This window comes from Hypomesus transpacificus, chromosome 17, assembly GCF_021917145.1.
Source record: "Hypomesus transpacificus isolate Combined female chromosome 17, fHypTra1, whole genome shotgun sequence".
Lineage (NCBI taxonomy): Eukaryota > Metazoa > Chordata > Actinopteri > Osmeriformes > Osmeridae > Hypomesus > Hypomesus transpacificus.
This window is the reverse complement of record NC_061076.1, coordinates 13,654,999-13,677,132: the sequence shown is the minus strand read 5'-3', so window position 1 is coordinate 13,677,132 and position 22,134 is coordinate 13,654,999. Positions and strand designations below refer to the sequence as shown.

General features: G+C 41.0%; 2 protein-coding genes across 5 annotated transcripts; both read right to left on the bottom strand.

Annotated features, from left to right (window-relative positions):
• Nucleotides 1–864: 864 nt before the first annotated feature.
• On the bottom strand, nucleotides 865–8,234 carry LOC124479359 (histone lysine acetyltransferase CREBBP-like). Of its 4 annotated transcripts, XR_006957430.1 has the most exons (4): nucleotides 8,149–8,234; nucleotides 6,286–6,354; nucleotides 5,898–5,978; nucleotides 2,381–5,772 (listed from the first exon to the last, which is right to left on the bottom strand). XR_006957430.1 is itself a non-coding variant. In XM_047038090.1 (3 exons), the coding sequence occupies exons 2-3, from the start codon at nucleotides 6,289–6,291 to the stop codon at nucleotides 2,019–2,021; spliced, it is 360 nt and encodes a 119-aa protein (XP_046894046.1). In that variant the 5' UTR covers nucleotides 6,292–6,354; nucleotides 8,149–8,234; the 3' UTR covers nucleotides 865–2,018. The 4 variants fall into 4 exon arrangements, 2 of the variants coding, with proteins under 2 accessions (XP_046894046.1, XP_046894047.1); XM_047038090.1 differs by lacking the exons at nucleotides 2,381–5,772; nucleotides 5,898–5,978 and adding an exon at nucleotides 865–2,372; XR_006957431.1 differs by lacking the exon at nucleotides 5,898–5,978.
• Nucleotides 8,235–12,897: 4,663 nt separating this feature from the next.
• Nucleotides 12,898–18,513, bottom strand: LOC124479304 (serine-aspartate repeat-containing protein F). Its single transcript, XM_047038005.1, has 6 exons — nucleotides 17,501–18,513; nucleotides 15,033–15,466; nucleotides 14,320–14,388; nucleotides 13,541–13,592; nucleotides 13,385–13,421; nucleotides 12,898–13,239 (listed from the first exon to the last, which is right to left on the bottom strand). The coding sequence occupies exons 1-6, from the start codon at nucleotides 18,036–18,038 to the stop codon at nucleotides 13,206–13,208; spliced, it is 1,164 nt and encodes a 387-aa protein (XP_046893961.1). The 5' UTR covers nucleotides 18,039–18,513; the 3' UTR covers nucleotides 12,898–13,205.
• Nucleotides 18,514–22,134: the final 3,621 nt, after the last annotated feature.

The window sequence follows — 22,134 nt, the reverse complement described above, 5'->3', positions numbered from 1 at the left end:
CGTAACACGATTCATACAAACATAACACGATTCAAACAAACAAACATAACACGATTCAAACAAACGTAACACGATTTTCAAATGTATTTCGTGATTCACAATTGTAACGCGATTCACAAATAAATGACCCTATTACATTCGTTTGCAACCTGACAAACACAAGTTACAAATCCCTGCATTCGTTGGTGTGAATCCTTGCATTCGTTCGTGTGGATTTTTGGAACTTTCCTGACGCGCTTTGATCCACAAATGCATTTTTTCTAAAAGATATCCTCAGCAGCCTATCAGATCGTCTCTTCCAATTTTAGCCAATCACATTAACGTGTCTATGTGGACTTCAACAACCTGCCATAATGACGGACATCGTCTCCTTCAGATCATGAGCAATGTCGTCTGGTAGCATGTAGGTGAAATATTGCTTGTTAATCTTATTAAACCGATGATCATACCTGATTAAATATTGTTGAGAATGGCAGGATTCATGTTTAGTCATTTTCCGTGTTTCCTAGGCTAACGCAGAGCCCGGTGATTGGCTAAAATTGGAAGAGACGATCTGATAGGCTGCTGAGAATATCTTTTAGAAAAAATGCATTTGTGGATCAAAGCGCGTCAGGAAAGTTCCAAAAATCCACACGAACGAATGCAAGGATTCACACCAACGAATGCAGGGATTTGTAACTTGTGTTTGTCAGGTTGCAAACGAATGTAATAGGGTCATTTATTTGTGAATCGCGTTACAATTGTGAATCACGAAATACATTTGAAAATCGTGTTACGTTTGTTTGAATCGTGTTATGTTTGTTTGTTTGAATCGTGTAAGGTTTGTATGATTCGTGTTACGTTTGTTTGGATCGTGTTAAATTTGTTTGAATCGTGTTGCGTTTGTTTGTTTGAATTATGAAACTAATCTAACTCCATACATATTTGGTCACTGATGTATCTGGAGATCTGGGGAGGTAAACGTCCACCACCACGCTCCTGTCATGATGACTGGTGGAGTGCTGCCCCCTAGTGGAGTTTCAACCGACTTCAGGAAGAGATTCACTTTGCATGATGAGGCAGTGGTCCTTTCGTCTTCTGTGCTTATCAATTAACTATACATTTGACCTTTGTGCGGTATTCAGGTCTGTGGGACTGTTGTTTAATGTTGTACAAATTATTTATAATTATTTAGTCTCCTCAACCAGAGACTTGTTCACCTTGACTCATTTTCTGTGGATAATATGTAAATAAGTATAGGAACACATTTACATTGAGTGGACTTCGGCACCCCCAAAACACATTTATATAACATACGTGGTGTTTGGTGGGGTAATCAAAGTGTGTGTATGTGGAAAAAAAGTTCAAACAAAACAATAAGGTTTGCCTTCCTTCTGTCTTCGTCTTCCCTGGGCCTGGCTGTTTGAACCAAAAGCCTCTGCTTCTCTGCCTGTCTTCCATGTTTTACCTTTTGTATTGTGTGAAATGAAATGGCTTGTTGGAACTTCTCAGTTCAATTCAAATAAATGTATTCTATTCATATACAGTATGTACATATATAAGGGGTGGGAATCTTTTGGCATACCACACGATTCAAATTGATTTATCCGAGATTAGTTAAAAAATATATATAATTTAAAAAGCCATCATAAAAAAAAATCATAATCGCTAGCAGACTGAATCGCGATTCAAATGTGAATCGATTTTTTCCCCCACCTCTAATATATTTTCCCACACCCTACACCCAGCCAGATGCAAATTAGGGTTTGCAAATTAGGTTAGAAACAGAAATTCTGTATAGTTTGAAAATATAACTCATTCATAAACCATTGCATTCCTACTACACTACCAATAATACATAAATCATAACCAATCTCAGGTCAGATGATGAAGTTCCCATGCCATATTTGTTTTTGATGTTTAATCAATGTTATTGATATTGTTGCTACATAACCTATCGTGGTCAAATATGGACAAAGGTCACAAGCACATGAGGATCTACAGCCCTCCCACGGGGCCTCCTCCCCCGGCCGGCTGGCCTACCCTCTGCATGCTGGACTCCTCCTCCTCAGCATCTGGGCCTGCTGGAGGCGGTGCTGCAGCTGCTGCTGCCTCAGCTTGTGCTTGATGTTGAGGCAGAAGGGCACGGGGCACTTGTTCTCCTGGCAGTTCTTGGCGTGGTAGCAGCACAGGGCGATCAGCTGCTTGCACACGGGGCAGCCTCCGTTGGTCTTGCGCTTGCAGCCCTTGGCGTGCTGCACCACGCGCTTCATCTTCTGGCAGGACGGCAGCAAGCAGTTGGCATTGTGGCACTGGCAGGCGTGGACCAGGGACTGGATGCAGCGCTGGATGCTGAGGTGCCGGCTCTCCATCTTCTGCTTGTGATCGTGGCCCTTGGTGTTGTAGGAGGTGGGGGGTCAGTATTTATGTATATTTCTGGACAAATCCAAAGCATATAAATACAATTGTCCGACAATGTTTTGTCAACCAGTTAGTTGGACACAATAAATACAATATGGTCAAAAGTAGGCCCATGTGACATGTGAACCAGGCCCGGAGTGGGTAATCGGGAGAATTACCGGTTGGCCGCTTCACTCTTTGGCCGGTCAAGGATTTTTTGTTGTTGACATTTGTCACGTTAGTCTATCTTTTCTTAAAGTAGGCTACACACGTTCCGCATTCTGACACCGCAGCCTCTGCATGGGTTGTACCATGTGAGAGAGTTTCCCCTCCCAAATAGAGTTGGTTGGGTCCACACAAGTGGCAGCTGGTGTTGAGAGAGGCCTAATGATTAGCATTAGCAACGTAATTATTTGACTAATATCGTTGTAGCGTTGCCAACCTATTCGCAAGCAAAATATTAAATTTAATTAAAATATTTGCTAGCCTATTGTAATACAAAAAAAGTGGTCCGGTCTTGGCCCTGAAAGCAAAATATTAAATGTAATTAAAATATCAGCCTTTTTGTATCACCCAATATATGATTCAAAAAATAAAAGTAGGCCGGTCATGGGTCTGAAATTCCCGGGCTGAAAAGTGGCCCTGATGTGAACACCTGCTCATGTGCATCTGCTCATCAAACATCTCATTCCTTAATCATGGCTAAAAGCGTCACCCATTTTCCGCGGTTGGGTGTATCGAAAAGCTGTTGGCTTATTAAAAAGAGCAAGGCCGTAGCCATGGAGTCAACATTGGGGGGGACGAAATTTGCTAGGGAGTCTGAGGGTCCCCCCCAGATTTTTTATTTTTTTTTATTAATTTACACATGGGATTAATTTGTAATGTATTTTTTTAAATTGTGTAGTTATTACATAGCAGTTTTTTTTATTATGTACCTTTTCTTGTTTCATTGTATGTAATGGCAGAAATTAGGGATTAAGAAAGTACCACTATAATCATTTAAACAGAAATGTATGCATTGTGATTAGAAGTCCAAATATTGTGTCTAAGGTTTCGAAAATTGATGTTTTATTAACAAATTTACAAGAAAACTTGGGTGGGCAATAGGGGCATTTGCTCTGCTCTACTTTCTTCATATCCTCTAATCGCCAGTCCTCCTCCTCTCCTCTGGTCCTATATTTTCATCGCTAGTAATCTCCTTTCCGCTGCTCTTTTTTCCTCTCCTCTCCAGAGAATGACGTGTTTTGACTTGTCATTCTTCAAGCCAAGGATCCAAAGACCTTTTTGCACTTATCATTGGCTCGGATAAAAGACTGACATATTTCTTCAAGGTCCAGTCTGTCCAGTTTCTCCTGGTGCACGTGACACATGGCTAGATTATTCAGCCTTGTTTGACTCGTAGATGATCTAAGCCATGTTTTAAGCCTCCTCAGGGCACTAAAACTCCTTTCAGCCTCTGCAGAGGAGGCAGGGACGACCAGCAGAAGCCTTACTAAAGCTTCCACCTGACTGAAGAGACCTCTCACCTCTGGGACCATTTCTCGAATAATGCTAGCAACATCTAAGCTTGTTTGATATGTGTAATTGGCCCCTAACATGGCCAACTACACCTGCAGTAGTCTTGAATTCAATTCAGGATACTCATCTACTACCTTGTCCATGTGTCCGTGTAGCAGCACATTTTCAAGCTGCTGCAGCTTGTGGAATCCAGCTTGATCAAACCTCTCTATGAATTGAGTATTCACTGTGTCCAAGGCGTTGTAGAATTGAGCTCTGTACAAAGACTGGGCATCCGGATGGATATGGGCAGTAGCCTGACCGATGTAACGCTTTGTAGGTTTGCGAATATGAGGCATCTGAATAGGTTGTAGGTCCAAAGTTGTTGCCATAGCAGTTGCTCTTGCATGTAAGACATCAAAGTGCTCTTCTGTTCACTTGTCCTGCATGCTTCTTTTGACATGTTCCACAGCCTCCAACATGCCTGAAATGGTCTGTTTTCTAAGCTGCAGGGAGGTGTTCAGGCACTCCAAATCCGCCATCAGGTCTTCAGCCATTACAAGGCCAAGCACAGTGTTCCCTTTTATAAATGCTCCATGAAGACCATTAGCCTTAGTTGAAGTGTCAGATGAGTTGCTTGAGGCCATTTCTTCAAGGGCTGTCACTATTGACTCATACTGACTGAGAACTGAGCGGATAGCAGGGGTGCGAACAGTCCACCTGGTGGGACAGAGAGGTTTCAACGAGGTGAAACCATGCTTTGATTTTGCAACTTCTTGGAAAATCACCTGAGACTGATTAAAGAACCCCCCCAATTCATGTACCAGACTCATTGAATCTCTTACTAGTTGAGAGGCTTCACAGGCAGCCTGCGTAACTAAGTTCACGCGATGTGGACCACAGTGACAATACATAGCCAGCGGTTGTTCATTCCTTAAAATGGCTTGCACCCCCTGCAATCGTCCAGCCATGTTTGCAGCACCATCATAGGTTTGTCCTCGAATTTGGGAGAGAGGAAGACCTAGACGCATCATCACATCACATGCCATCTTGGCTATATTTTTCCCTGTGGTTGATGACACTTCGTAGAGTCCCAGGAATTCTTCCTTTGGCTGTAGATCTGCATCTACAAAGCGCAAACATATTGACTCCTGCTCAACTCCTGATATATCTTGAGTGCCATCTATGATAAGTGCAAACTGCACCACTGGCATTGATGTTATTTCTGACACTATTTCTTTGATGATTGTATTGCCCACCAGCATCAAAATTTCATTTTGCATTTGGGGACTGGTGAAATCTAAGTGACCTTTTAGCCAAGTGGTCAGCTCTGCATCACTCTCTGCCTTGTACTTTAGAAGCTGGTTGAAATTCCCATTCTCCTTATCAGCACCTCAAAAAACCTGACCTTGTCGTGCCAAGTACTTCACACCCCCAACAATCTTCATAAGATTTCTCCTTGCTTGTTGCTACTGTCTTTCAAGCTCACGTGAAAGTTGGACATTAACAGGCTTTGGCTCTTGAATCCGAGTTATCACAGCTAATTTGTGACACTGGCTGTCTTTGTGAGCACTAAATTTCTCCAGTGCCTTCTTCCAATTTTGAAAGCCAGTCCTGACAAAAGTTGAATCTGCTTTTGAAGCAAGCTTAGACTTTTGCATTGCAAAGTATTTAGCACAATAGAAACAGAGGACCCCCTTTATGGAAGGGCTGTAATGGAGCCAAGTATAATCTTTAAACCATTTCTCCTGAAAGTAAAGTGTCCTATTTGATAGGGTTTGACTAGGTATGACTTTCACATTTGGCTGATTTGGGCAAGGTCCAAGGTCCTCTCCTGCACCTTCATCTTTGTTTGCCTGTCTGCTCTCTCTCTCAATCTCTCTCAGATTGTATTATCTGAAATACACACGAGAAGCCATATAAGGAACATCTAATCTGAAAATAACATTAAGACAAGATTGTTGTGATGGTCAATGCTCGGTCTTAACTATCACTTATTCTATTATTCTGTTCTCACTCACCTCCATATCACCTGATCTCCCTGGCTTGTGGGCATTCTCATGCTCATCTCTCTCTCCATCTCTCTCTTTACTCTGAACGCACTAGAGTGAACATGAAATACTGTAAATATTATCAGTAAACTAACGACGAAGAATGTTGTTGATACACATGGAGGCCAACAGTAGTCTGTGCATTCGGATTAGACTGTTGTGCTTAAACCTAACCTCAGTGGCACCTGTGTCTAAACCTAACTTCAATGAGGCATTGCTGTGCCTACACCTAACCTCACTGAGGCCTGGCCTGTGCCTAACCTCAATTGTGCCAATATTAATTATGATGTTGTCAGAGAAACACTAACGCTGCGATATCCGATCAGTCACAATATTTGCTCTTTTTAAAATCACTCACCTCCATTTCACCTGCTCTCCCTGCCCTGTCAATGTCCTCATGCTCTTTCTCTCCATCTCTTTCTTTGCTCTGAACGTGAAATAAATATGATCAGTGAACGTGTTGTTTCTCCCATGATGTTCAGGAATAGATTGGTAACCATTTATGATCTGAATGTCAATTACTATTATATGAGGAAGCTAACTTATCTCTTCTGCTACTTCTATCATCTGACTGCCATTAATTTTCTAACTGCCCTCAACTTACTTTCCCTCTTTTCTGTGTCTGCCCAAAAAAGTGACGAATGTCACTGCAACCCTTCCTCTTGCTCATGGTGACACTCAGTGTTACTGTGAATGAAAGCTTACTGTAAAAAAAAACCTGCTTGCGCTTCAATCCAACAAACAACAATAATGCTATTCATCCTAAGCAGTAGTCGGCATTTCAGTCAAGACACTCACGTGATTGATTTCACCATTTATTCATACACATGACAAATGGTTTAAAATTGGCGGAATGGATGTACATGGGGAAGCGCTCCCTGCCTTCACTGCAGCATGCATGACATGAGGCAGGGAGCAACAAGTTAAATCCCCCACGGGGAGAACAGATAAACCACATGGGGGAGAAGGGGATGGTGGTGGGTGGCAGCAGCGCAGAACACAAGGGTAATCGAGGACGGGTGTGCGTGCATGTGTGCGACTTTATAGCGCCGCCTATCAAGCTGAGCCTATGGGCTGAGAACACGGCGATGGGTGATATGGCGCGCGCTGCCCGAGTTCCATGCCTGAACTAGCTCCGCCCATTAAGGTTTGTCCAGTTGTCTGGGAGAAGTTAAAACCAAATCGTTGTAAAATAAAATACATTTGTACATGTTTTTTTAAACAATCAGTCCAGTCAAATGAAGGGATATTACAAGACAACATGTTTCTACATTTAGCTAGCTGGCACAGATCAATATTGGCTCATACATGATAATTATTGGTTCACTAGGAAAGTTTCCACAAAATACAAATTTGTGGGAATGTCTCCGACACTCACCATCAGAGACAGGTCATGTACGATACTTATATCCAGGCAAATGCTAGGTGTCCTCAATGGGTTAATGGGCTAACTCGGGCAGGGGTTTGTGAAAGTACCGCCTAGCTCTTCATGCTTTCCTTTTCCCCTCTCTCTTCGCGCTCTCTCCCCCTCGCTTTTTGCGCACTCATCTCATCCTGCAACCGGTGCGAGTTTACATCTCCCGGCTCCCGTACATAGCGCCGGTATCAGTAATACGTAGTAGTTATAAAATAGTTATAAAATAGCAATTTTTACCAAATTAATTACATTTTTTATGTTCATTTCGGACAACGTGCATGGTTTCCCGTCGTAGCGTAGCACATTTATATTTTATTTATATTTTTATCTCACTATATTGGGGGGGACATTTTGACCAGATTTTAATATTGGGGGGGATGTGTCCCCCCCAATATACATTATGATTACGGCCTTGACAAAGAGAGACGCAAAAATCAAGATCCAGCCAAGTTACCACACTCAAGACCATTTATTTTGTTTAAATTGTTTGACGTAAAAAAAATCTGTAAAAAATGATCATCCACTTCCCATTCTCCCCAAGGTCAGCAAAAGTGTATTATTTAGCTTTAGAACTGACAAATCAATAGCTTTGCTTTTTTTGTTTTGCACGAAATTACAAGCTAGGCCTACAAATTGCTGCGCCATTAAAAATATTGCTAGGCCTGCTTCCCATAATATTTCATGCATCTTTGTGCTGTTGAACTTTGGGTTTTGTGAGATAAATATCCTATGTTGTCGTTGATTAGTAACGCACTTCAACCATACGTGGTTCGCTATTCGTCAAGAATAGACTATCATACTCACTGCTTAATTTGTTGTGTAGAATTCCTCAAAATACAGCAACTAGGCCTATGTATTGATTCCTGGTAGAAATTGCGTAAACGCGAACAGTTTATAAATTAACTTTCACTTTCATTTAGGCAGGATATAGTTTACAGCCAATAAGGAAGTTGGGACTTAAAAAATTAAAGACCCAACCAACATTTTGCTCTAAATAGCCTATTTTATTTATGAAAGACGCTTCATAGCGACCCAAATTGTTCATAATCTAAGATGGCTACATCAGAAGATCAAGGAGCGCAGTGGTGGAGAGAAATTATGCCACAGCTGTTTGAATCAGATTGTTTTAAAGGGTTTTCTTTATGAAGGAAATGCTGGCAAGATGAAGCTTTGCGCAAGTTCAGCCAGGCAAGACCGATCCCTGCACTTGGGCACACTCGATAATGTTTCACTACTTAGTCCCCCCGCTAAGAACGGTATACTTTCCCTTTTCCTATGTCGGGCTGTCATCTGGGTTAAATCTTCTTCGTAGCTGTCAGCCTATCACAATGATCCGTTGCCTTTAAATATGATTCTTTCCTTGTTTGGTTTGTCCGTGCTATCAAGTGTGTGACCCTCTACCTCCCCGTCGCCACCTGGTTCATTGTCTCTGTTCTTCGGCTACTCTGACTGGGTCGTCGGCTGACGCCACCGTCACCAGTGTCTGGACTCCGTGGGGGATTCTTCTTTGGATGATGGGCAGGCGCAGCCTGGTCCTAACCCAGACTCTCGTACATTTCATTTGTACAGAGAGTCTGGCCTTGCTCCATTGACAAGCGTTTACTTCCTTGTAGGTGGGTACTCTGTTGAAGTTTTAAACTATTGGATCTGCCTAGAGCCACTCTGATCTGCCATAACCAATCGCTAGTGTTCGCCTTAACCAATTCCTTCACCACTACTGTAACAGAGCTAGCTGCCGTAGCTGGAATATCAAACTATTCCCAAACCACGTGGGGAGGAGGGCCACAGCATCATGGCCACCAACAAAACTCAGCAAAACTTGTTCTTGCTCCGGCCTTAGTTTATAAATATTCGTCAGTGTTGCCACAACAGACTTAATGGCTATGCTCGCATTACGGAACTACAACACAGACTAGCGCACAACATCAACGTCATCGTTCTCAGCCACTCCCCCTGTTCGCTGATTGGCCGGTTAAAAATTAACCTGCAAAATCGGACTTACGTACTGAATGGCCAGACCGAGTACAGAAGCGAAATCCAAATTGAGCGGTAGTACGTAGGAGGGCAGAGCCAGGCTAGGGCAGGCGCCCTTTGATCAATAATTCCCCATGGGGTCTAAGCTCCAAACACTTGTAGTACATTTATCATCTGTTAATAAACATCACTCGTCCAGGTCTCTCCTGATTTAACTAGCAGCAACACATAAGTGGAGAACTTATTTCAGTAGAGATGCAGTGAACTGTATCTACTAATTGTATCTTACTGATATCCAAGTTGGGTGTGCAAAATATTTCTAATAGAACTGTGAAAAGGTTTACCCATTTCATATCGTCAATATAAGTACCACGACTGTCAACCAATCTACCACACCCTCTCGTGGTTTATTGCTTTAAATAACTTGTCACCAAAAGCTAGACTATACTTTGGCATGTGTGTTAAGTTACCTAAGGGGTTTCTAAATATAATTCGCAAAGGGCTGGTGTAAAAAATATTTGTATTGGAATTAATATATTTAATGCGGTCTAATCTCTCCATATATTTGAATTGATCGTTTTTATTGGATGAAGTGGAGGAAAGCGAACCAATATTCTGTTCCTGTAACGTATCATTTGACAGCATAAATAACATTTCCACTTCCCAGATCAAACCAAACCTGCAAGCCTTACCTTTGGTAGAAATTTAGCCTGGTAAACCCCCCAAAGTACAGGAATCAGTCTGGTTCAGCGGGCTAAAACTTATCTTAGAGCACAACATTTCCTTCTGATGCGTAACCGTTTCACTCAGCCTGGCCAAGTGCCATTCAGAGAAGAAAGACATCAGACACTACTCAAGAAAAAATAAGTTTGATCTCTCAGATAGGGAGACATATGGAGTTTCTTGCATGACAATGTTTGATTATCACACAATAATCCGCAACAATTCAATGTTTGAAGTACTGTTTGCCTTTTAAAACACTCCCATCAATCTTCAGCCATCAATCCCTCCATACCCTCCCACCACCCCCACTTCTAGAGTCATCAGTGTGGGATTATTGCAGACAAGATTCATCCTCAGACAGCCACAACACACTTCCTCTTCTGCATACAGGGTCTGAGGGAAATGCCTAGGCTGATCATGGAAGAGATAAAAATATACTCTAGGCGTTGGCCTGGGTAGTCAGTTGTTGAGTTTCACCTCAGCTCAATGCTGTGTGAGAGTCTGGTGTTTATTTAGCACTCAGATGGTCACCTAGTCAATCAGCATTGCCATACAGTTTGACAGGTCATCATCACCACCATGATCATCAACATCTTCATCATCATCATCATTATTATCATAACAGCTTGTTTTAAACAGCTGACATGGAGGCCACATTTAGAACAAACCATGCTTCAACCTCCTTGACAACGACGTAACCAGGCTCCCTAACATAGTAGATGCACTCATAAAGTATTGCACTGGACAATAAATAAGAGGATCATATAATCAGTATGGAGGTCCATTTCCGTCAGTAAAAGAAGAAAAAATATGATTATGATAATTATGAGATACTAAGTCAAAATTATTTGCCTGACGTTGTCATACTCATAATTCTAGTCAGAATATGATTCTGAAACCACTCCGTTGGGCTGTGAGTATGGGGCGTGTTTCAACCGCACCCGAAAAAAAATGCCTCCTTGCTAAATTGGATAGACCTACAACCAATCAGAGCAACGTAATATGTTGTTTGTTGAAAACGAATTCAACCCAAGCGGTCTTTGGTGACGTGGTTGATTACGGAGTCGATCATCTATCCATCATCATATTAAGCCCGCCCTGACAATTTGATTGGTCCGAACAGCTCCTGTTAGCTGCAATCCCAGACCCAACTTCCCGATAGTGATGGGAAGTTTGGATAGTTTTAATGATTCGGCTCTTTAAATCTCGTTCAGTAAAATGAACAAATCTTTTCCAGTCATTCGTTCATTTCATTTCATAATTATGCGACATTAAATCGTAATTATGAGATACTATTATGAGATAAGTGTAAACTAGGGAGGGTACCATTTCTGGGGAAATTGTGAGGTGTGCTTGCATTGGTTGCAAATGGGTCTGTTATATTTCTGTATATTTTAAATAAGTATGCATACTTATTGTTTATGAAGATGGCATAGATTAAAAAGCTGAAAGTTTTACTGCTCATTTACACACGAAATACTAAAAGTGTAGAATGAAACAGGGTTTTCTTGTCATTTCCCTTAGCCTCACATAGTTGAAACAGTTGCATCAAAACGAAAAAATTGGGCAAATTGGTCTCACTGCTGCAAACACCCAATAAATAAATATATATGAGAGAGAAATTAGGTTGCGCCTTGTCAAAGGCAATCACATCCAATTATGAGATACCAAGTATGCATGTGCTCCAGTATAGCGCTGAAAGATTCCATCATCACACGTATTGTGTTAAAGTTGAACTCTCATTGGGCTCACCTCTGGTGGGGATGAGTCTGCCTAGAGGTTGGGAGGTTGACCATCTGGTGACCTGGTGCAGCCAGAACAACTTGGAGCTCAATGCTCTTACGTAAAACAGTGGAGATGGTTGTGGCTTTCAGAAAAAGCCCAGTCCCACTAAGCCCCATCACCCTGCTTGATTCCCCAGTCAACACTGTGGAGTCCTTCTGCTTCCTGGGCACTATCATCTCCCAGGACCTCAAGTGGGAACTGAACATCGGCTCCCTCACCAAGAAGGCACAACAGAGGATGTACTTCCTGCGGCAGCTGAAAAAGTTCAACCTGCCAAAGACAATGATGGTGCACTTCTACACAGCCATCATTGAGTCCATCCTCACCTCTTCCATCACCATCTGGTACGCTGCTGCCTCTGCCAAGGACGAGGGCAGACTGCGACGTATCATTTGCTCTGCAGAGAGGGTGATTGGCTTCAACCTACCATTCCTCGAGAACCTGCATGCCTCCAGGGCCCTGAAGCGAGTAGGAAAGATTGTGGCTGACGCCACCCTGGTCACAAACTGCTTCAACCATTCCCCTCTGGCGGAATGTTTCATCAGGACCAAAACCTCATGCCACAAGAACAGTTTCTTCCCATTCACAGCTGGGATCATCAACAAGGCCCGGGTCACCCACTGACATGACTTAGACGATACATTAACATGAATTCTACACTCCTAACAAATGTGTTACATTAAGATTATTGTCTTGTACGTTGTCTTTTTAAACTTCCTACTGTGAATTTTTGCACATCCCTGACAAACTATACAGCTCTTTATTGATTTAAGTAACAGTCATATTGTACAAATGTTCTATAATTGTTTATAGTTGTTTCTATTTTACATGTATGTATTTTATTACAGTACTTGTTTTATCTTTATCTTTCTACTTACAATGCTTATTGTTAGGCACCAATCTACCATCGTAAATTCCTTGTATGTGTAAACGTACTTGGCAATAAACGTGATTCTGATTTTATTCTGATGTACTTTACAAGGATACAGATGATCCAGTAATGATCTGAAGGAAGTTCTTGTATAGAAAAAATGCACAGTATGTATAAAAAAATACACCCAACACATAAAATATCCCCCTCATTTATTACATACAACTCCATTGTAATCCATCTACACAATTGTGACTTTAAATATGAATTCACTTCCTTAAGAACATCACAACAAGCGTGTCATTTAACAACAATAATACATAAACAGATCAATTAAAGTTATTTTCATTACATTGTGTATATCCAATGATTATTGAGTGTGCACGATTTTTCGGATCAAAAAAGACAGGAAAAATTACTTAAAATAGTGAAAATATGAAAGATATTTTAAGAGATTGCAGTCCCCTGGTTGCAACATATTTGTGGCCACATGGTGGCGACACAGGGATTAGTTGTCAGCATCGAAGACATCAGCAATAGTCCTAGAGGTAGAGAAGAAGCATTCACATATTTGTCAGAAGACCACCAACAGTCATGGATCGAAAAGGGTGAATTCAAAAAGTTACTAAACTTTAGACTACAGTGTACTATGTTATACTGCTATAATACTATAAAATGGTGCCTTACTTGTAGATTGATCCAGTCAATGCATCAAGAACCCCACCTAGGAGAGACATAATGTTATAAATGTGTCCCCTGCTTACTTGCTGTTTTCACACGTCATTCGTCTCATGATAGCAACCTATTCATTAGACTCAACATCTCCAACAGCAGTGAGCTTACCTGGCTGGCAAACGGTCTGGCAAACAGGACAGACGTAGCAGAAATTGCAAATCTGAGGAGAAAGACACAAAAGTGACAAGTTTGTCATGATATAGTGCACTATGTACATGAATTTCTCATGAAATTTGTGAGATTTTGCCCTTTTGTTAGTTTATAAATATAATAATAATATATATTATACATTATATATGATTTCTCTCAAGGGACACATCATTTCCAGTGCCACAGTTGCAGGTGACTTACCTTGAAGACATTGTTGGGTAACAACCCTCATATCTAAATATCCTTAAAATGGTAATGTCTTCTATTATAAACATATCTGTTCTGTCTGTGTGGTTTTAATAGACAGATCTGCTAAAACCTTTGTTTCTAGACCAGAATTATTATTTGTTTACAAAGTTGCTGTCATAAGGGTTGAGAGGGATTTTGTTCTGACTATCCATTAAGGTTTAGTAATAGAACATCTTAAAGAAGACGAGTGCAGGAACATTGTGATGAGCCACATTCAGGAATTTAAATACTCTTTCTGGTTATATACAATTGTATACAATTACAATTGATTTAATATATGACTTGGAAAGGAAAACAGATTTTTTATCAGATCAGATATCTACTTACCATGCTGTTTTTAAGGTTGACTAGCTATCCATGAATCAAATCAATGTGTTGACTTAACCATAAAACTATGGTAGAAGTTTTAGAAATACCTTAATCAAACCTTTTTTTTGTTTTCCAGGGAGGCCTGAAATTATAGCACACTCGAATGACAAACAGCTCACCTGGCAATGATCACAGTGCTCAGACTCATCTTCTTCTTCACAAGGGCACTTATCGCAGCTGTCACAGTGCTAGGAGAATGGACAGGATTGGAATCAGGGTTATCAAGTGGATAAAACAAAAGTGGATAGAGAAGGAATAGATTGGGTAGAAATAAGGAACTAGTTTAAGCATAGAGGGAGAGGCAATAAATAAATAACTTGAAATACTTTCTTTTTTTATGACACTTGCTTGACCCTTTTTCAAGTCAGTGTCTAATACATATATTGGCACAGTCAAAAATGAACAATCCCATTGAGTTCTCGGTATAAGCCGCAACAAAATGGTTGATCAATATGTAGGTCGTATATATAGCGTATTACAACTCTATATTAATTTAAACATTCAAAATAACATTTCATAAAACATAAAGAACATTTTTCATTGACATTTTGTTTCTTTCTCCTACACCTACAAAGGAGTTGAAAAAGGGAAACTCCCTTGTAGAAAAAGCAGACTGCACCAACCAAATACGAATGTGGGAGTTAAGGATTTGAGAATAGAATATGTCTGCTTTCTCATACAAAAACATATTTTCTTAGTTTTTTTACAATGCGACAAAGTGTTTCACTACTAGCACAGATTTGTTTGATTCATGTTTTACTTCTTCCTTTAGCACCAAAGTGTAAAAAATACAAATAATAAATAATAATTGAAATTATTTTTCATGACTTACCTCACAATCTTCACAATATGAACACAATGACCCTTTTTGATAAAGGTGATCTTCATCATCATCATCTTCGTCATCGTCATCGTCGTCATCGTCATCATCGTCGTCATCGTCGTCATCGTCATCATCGTCGTCATCGTCGTCATCGTCGTCATCATCGTCATCGTCATCATCTGCATCATCATCAGCATCTGCATCAGCATCTGCTTTATCATCATCATCATCATCTCCGTCAGCAACTTCTTCATCATCATCATCATCATCATCATCGTCGTCGTCGTCGTCATCATCATCATCATCTCCGTCAGCATCATCAGCAACTTCATCATCATCATCATCGTCGTCATCATCTCCGTCAGCATCATCGTCATCTCCATCAGCATCATCATCATTGTCGTCATCGTTGTCATCATCTCCTTCAGCGCCATCATCAGCGCCTGTAAAAGACAGCGTCAAAACCAGCCAAAACACCTGTGTTTGTATCTGTATATTGTCCATATATGTCATGTATTATTGATGTGAGAAGGGCTTGCCTTAGAGGGAATGGCAACATCTAATATAATAACATCTGAAACAAACTTTCATAAAAATCTCTTGCATACAAAACATGTTAATACAGACATACAAACATAGTCAAATTTCAGACTAACCAGATAAATAAACCCCAGCTGACATGCACTCATACTGTATACTAGAATGTATACAAGGTCAGAAAAAGGATAGAGCATACCGTAAAATACACACTAACATTCACAGACGCACAACATACACGTCCCCACACAAGTGATAGTAACTCTCAGCAAGAATGTCAAACATTCACACATCTCTCACTTGAACTGTGTTACTGTTCTTTGTCTTTTGTTGTAGTTTGCGTTATGACCCTATGTGGTTGTCAATATCATGTCACCAACCTCCTGATTTACACCATGCAAATATTCACCAACCTCTGACTCCAGGCCAAATATGTACATCCATGCATCTCATGATCAATTGATTTATTCCACGATTGAAAGTAAGGTTAAAGAGATATGATCAAAGGAGATTCTAACAGTTTTCACACAAAAAATGAAAATAAATCTACGTAAAAATAACAGACCACAACGTTCAAATTTTCCATGCATTGTCTGGACTAACATTGAGCTAGTTTAATGTTTAAGGTCCCTTTTGCTCTCTTTCTTTCGCTACTAGGACAGAGATGTTTCTCTCTTTTTCCAAATACTCTTTTTCTCCCAAATTAATTATTCATATATAAAACACCAGGTAAAGCATATAGTTAAATCCATGTTTAATGTCTTGTTTACAGTTAATGTATGAATTGATTGTGTCAAAATAAAGACTGAAAAGTAAATCAGGACTTTCCGATTTCTCTGGACTATTTTAAGAAAATATGTAATAAATTGTAACATATTTTACATGTAATGTAATAAATGTAATGCAATATTTTTTTGCATGGTGGTGATGTTTGGGGCAAAGGATTGGGGGGTCAAAAAGTCCAAATAATTTCATAGGAAATTAATAATGTTACAGAATAAACATGGATACATTGATAAATGATTAATATTCATTCAAAGCTTTGATAAATACACAAACCAGGCTTGCAAATACATTCTGTTCATTGGAAGTTTTCAACAAACTGTGACATAAACAATCTACAGAGAAAGAGAGAGATTAGGAGATGTGGAGAAAGAGAGAAACTCTCTATTGGTACTCTAGATTCCCAAGTCATTGTATTATTTGGCCCTCCTTGCCTCCCCTCAAAGCTTTTGTCTCGTTCTGTCTGTCTGTCTCTATCAAGTTCCACTCTCTACATCACTGTCTCTCTTTCTTTCTCTGTAGTTTCACATGGAGACACAAATGCAGGTCAATCCGATCCAAAACAAATGAGAAAGGAAAGACGGAGTGAAGGAACCATTCTTTCAAACAAGACACAAATCAAAAGATCTTAGCTATTGACCCGATGACTGATTCCAAGTCAGGCTCTTTGCATGAAATTGACATTTTGTTCTTTCTCTCATTACAATGCTGCTGCAGTCCCCAAGTTCATATCTAGTGTACTGTACGAAGGACTTCAGACAGCTGGACTTCAGACGGGCCAGTTCAATTTTCCCAGAGTGCTCATAACTCTATTTAAGCAGGGAAGAGAACACAGAGAGAGTCAGAGACAGCAAAGATGACGAAAAGCTGGAATGGGGTGGAGGAGGGACTTCTACATACTACTTCACTCTCATTGAAGACTAAGGCAAACGACTGACAGAGCTAAGGACTGACAAGGCGTTTCTGCAAGGCTGCAAGAAATATCAAGAGGGTAATGATCAAGGTGTGGCTTAGCTCCGCCCCTCTCTCTTCTGAAATAGCTCAGTCAGGGAGAGATGAGGGGGTTTGAGGACACCCGTTCATCTTAGTGACGATAGAAGGGGATGGTGGGGGGAGGGGGTTGATGCAAAACATTCAGGTGAAATAATTGAACTTACCTTCATGGCTGTCATCATCATCGTCATCATCATCATCGTCGTCATCGTCGTCATCATCGTCATCGTCGTCATCGTCGTCATCATCGTCATCGTCGTCATCATCATCATCGTCGTCATCGTCGTCATCATCGTCATCATCGTCGTCGTCATCATCATCATCGTCGTCGTCGTCATCATTGTCGTCATCGTCGTTGTCGTCGTCGTCATCATCGTCATCATCATCATCATCGTCGTCATCATCATCATCATCATCATCATCATCATCATCGTCATCGTCGTCATCATCATCATCGTCGTCATCATCATCGTCGTCATCATCATCGTCGTCGTCGTCATCATCATCGTCTTCGTCGTCATCCTCTTCACTATCATCATCTCCTGCATCATCATCATCATCATCGTCATCATCATCAGCAACCACACCCTGCTCTGAAGAGAGCGGCAGGTCTTGCGCCTTCACGCCAGGAGCCAGCGGGGTCTGGAAGGTGCAGAGCAGAGCCAAGAAGAGCCCCAGCAGCCAGGTCTTAAAGGAAGCCATGTTTAATCACGGAAAGAAGAAGTGGACCAGAGATGGGGTGATGAATAATGAAGGATCACTCCTCAGACAAAAAAAAGCGCCCCTGGAGCTCTTGGTGAATCTGTCCCACACACACACACACACACAAACACAAACACCCCTGGGAAGACTTTCAGGGAATGTACACCAGTTATTAATAAGCACACACAATATGCAATGCCAGTTAACAGGGGTATTCCAAGTAGAAATCCAGACACTTGTTCCCAACTCTTGAAAAAAATGATAGACAAAATCCCAGGAAAAGCAGGTGTCCTCCTTTGGCGTGCTCAAAACAGGGAACGGTACTCCTTCTTGACCCTGTTAACTGTGTTTGTTTACAAATGATTTGTAGTTAAGGACTGCAGTAAAATTCTCAGTTTGAAGAGACCCGTTAGTAACTGGGCAGTGTCAAAGACACAGACGACACTAATGTGAGAAGCGCAGAAAAAGAGAGAGACCAACCCGGGGGGTAAGATGAGAAGGGGGGGGGGCAGTTGGGCTGAGTGACAGGGCCAAATGTTAGTGACCATGCTTGCACTGTCCATAAGATAGTGAATGCTGGAGAGAGGGAATAGAGGGAGGGAGGGAAGGAGAGGAACATATTGCTTTTCTGCCGTCATCAAATGTTCAGGTTTAACTTTAGAGAGCTGGGTGGCAGAAGAAGGCCAAGCAAGGATGACCATATATTGTGAAAGAAGGGAGGAGGAAGAGTTGGAAAAGCAAAGGAGACAGCAGGATGGATGGTTACAAGGCCAAATCACTGGGAACGAAAATTTGAGAGATTACATTTACAAGACACGCTTATCCAGAGCGACATACAGTAAGTACAGGTACAATCCCACCAAGGCAAGTAGGGTGAAGTGCCTTGCCCAAGGCCACAACGTAATTTGACATGGCCGGGAATCGAACCAGCAACCTTCTGATTAAAAGCCCAATATCTTAACCGCTCAGCCATCTGACCCCCTTTATTAGATTAGAGAATGTCTAAAAGACAGAAAATGTTAAGTGTTGAGACGTGCCAAACACCCGTCTTCGAGTTGTTTACACCTTTTCCCCTCTTCATATGTTCCATTCACTTTTTAGCTATGCATTCATTATTTGAGGGCCAAAGCACCCACTACGCTCACAATTTGAGCACTGATGTTGGATTGACTGGTTTGCTTACTGCCCACTCTCCAAAATGCATCTTACAAGCAGTTCCAAAAATTATCAACAAAAGTCTTGCTCCTGAAACCTTTCACGACTGTCCCTTGCACCTCGCACCCCACTCCCACCCCATAGCCCTTCGCCCCACCAAACTTGTCTCCTCAAAATAGCTCATTTTGTGCAGGGCGGGGTTAGCCGTCACTCTATTTAAAACCCTGCTCTCTCAGAGTCAGTGTAATGTGACCTTCCCTGGCTCTGTGTGGGACTGACACTGTACCACTCCTTCTCTTTTTCCCTCCCTTCATAACCTCATCTCTCATCATCTTGGTTATCTCACACGCTTTATCGAGAAAAAATTTTTGTTTATAATGTATGAAAGCCCCAAACACTGCAATATAATCACACACAACAATATCTATGTCTAGTATTCATTAACAAACATTTTCATTTGACACCTGTTGTTCTCGTGGATGATATTCCATATTCACAATTGTTACAACTAGTTTGATATTGTTTTGTTATATTTTCATGTAATGTTAACTTTTCTAAATGTTTCCAAGAAAACTTTGTGAGTCTGGTCCTACGATGGTCTCTGCACAATGTTTTAGTTTTACACAGTTGAAGTTCATGAGCGTGCAACTCCTTACAGTGTAACTGACTGTGAGAAACAGCTGAGTTGGAAAGAGCAAAGGAGTGAAAGAAAGAGATATGAGAGACATGATAGAGGCAAAGACTGCAATGTCGCTGAAAGTGGAGATGTGTGCCGACATGCCAAAGAAATATTTATCACTCCGTTTGGATGACCTGGCTCAAGCTGGGTTAGAACATTTGACCCATATATTTAACTACCACCGTCTTTAGTACCACTCCAGTCCATAAAGTTCCTGAAAATGAGCTGCTTATATAAAAGTTTCAATACTCATACATTTACCTGTTTCAATTACAGGCTCTCCTTGGACTTTTGCAAAGGCTAAAGGCAAATGTCAGTACTGACATTGCCCCACCGCAGCCCACCACACTAGTCTCATTTAAGGAGTCCAACAAAACAGCTTATCTAGTTTATGCTAAAATTGGAAATTATTTATAGTGTAAGCATGAGGTGTTGTAAGGTGAAAAAGGAGTCATTTTAAAGCTCTGTCCTTATAGGCTTGTAGAGATCTTCAGCCACCCTTCCGTTGGTCTGTCTGTCAGATCCGATGTTCCAGAACCCGATCCATTCACCTCCGTCAATCTGATCCAGATCTCAATCCAAGCCCCGCTATTCCCATGTAAGGATTGGCAGAGGTGGGAAATCGTTTTCCGTGATAGATCAAGTTAGAGGGGAGGGACGATTACAGCTGTAGTGCTGCACAGCCTTGATTCTAATGAACTAAATAATGGCTCGGCTTTAACAGTCTGAAGCCAGTACCCAGACCAGAATAGTTTTTATTGCAACCTGTATGGAGAAGTAGTGATTTATTTATTTATATGTTTAAAAAAAACACCTACATTGAAACGTGTGATGGTGAGTTGTAAATCAAGATAAGATTCGATATAAAGTTCATTTTAAGAATAAAAAAGAAAAGTTGTTTTGAAACGCCACACAACATACTAAAATATTTATTGCTGAAAGTGTAACCCTCAGTATGATTTTACTGTAAATAAACATGTCTAAAGCAAAGAGGGTCTGCACCTTCAAAGAGAAAAGACAAGAGCATGTTACTTGTCTGGCTACATTTGACTGTATTTATTTACCTTGGGCAAACAACATGCATTTTACTATTATATTGACATTGTGCCATATCAACATTAACTACATTTTCAGAACCAAATAAGGGGAACAATTTCAGTAATTGTGACAATAGAATAATACATACTGTGGTTACAATTACATTTGACAAATACAAGTTAACATGGTCAAGGTTTTAAAACAAAACATTAAAATAATGAATTCAAGGAGGATCATGGATTGTAGCGTCCCTCTTTGGTGTTCTTTGACACATTTTGGCCCTGAGTGACTATTATGATCTGAGTGTGTCTGTGTGTGTAGGTGTGTGTCAGCGGCGTAACAAGGACTTGGCGGGCCCGAGTGCAGATCTCACCAACGGGCCCCTTACCGACCTATCGTCAGGCGAAATTATTGAGTTTTCAGTTTAGCGATGCGCAAGGAAATTTAGGCTACTCATGATGTACAATTAAGGGTAACGACTGCTCCTTCTATGTGAAGATAGATTACGGTTTTCAAAAGTGAACGGCTCTGACTCGCGAGTCTCTGGCTCTAGATTATGCTTGCTACAACACGGAATGAGTATAATGGAACAGTCAGTCATGAGCCGACGTATCTGCGACATTTGAAATAGAGCACAGAGATGAGAAGAAAATCTGATCATTTACCAAGGCTTATCCGACGTTATGAATGACGTTTCGATCTGTCATGTGTGCTATCTGGGTACTAGTAAAAAAAAACTGTCACTTCGATGGTGAATATTTGATTTTATGTTCGTTAAATATGCTAGTTTACATTTAGTCTATCTAGCTTCAGCTATTTTCCGACTACATCCTGCACATAGTTTACTATATCTAACCTGGCCGCTGCCTGGTAGCCTAGGCCTATATGTGCATTTTTATGACGTTTAATAGCCATGTCAACTGCATACACCAGACAGTAAACGTTATGTAATTATTAGCCTACCCTGGTGGCTGAGTTTCACACTCATTGCTGTTGCTGAGCTGGGGGTCAGACGTAGCGTCCTCTTCAACACGCTTCGCCACAATCCAAATGAGGATAGTTTTGACAGCTTTGCCCCACTTACAAATTGCTCTTTTCGTTCCTGCCGCTTTCTGGAGCCACTTTTATGTTAAAGGGCATGGCATGGGGTAGCCTAATTCGCTTCAAAACGCTAATGCAACACAACTGTAGTATCCCAACAACAACTGTCTGTGGTATTCCAAC

Coding starts and splice junctions, on each gene's coding strand:
- LOC124479304 (XM_047038005.1), bottom strand. CDS start 18,038: ATGGCTTCCTTTAAGACCTGGCTGCTGGGGCTCTTCTTGGCTCTGCTC. Junction 14,389..15,032: donor CATATTGTGAAGATTGTGAG/GTAAGTCATGAA, acceptor CCATTCTCCTAG/CACTGTGACAGCTGCGATAA. Junction 13,593..14,319: donor AGCACTGTGATCATTGCCAG/GTGAGCTGTTTG, acceptor CTTTCTCCTCAG/ATTTGCAATTTCTGCTACGT.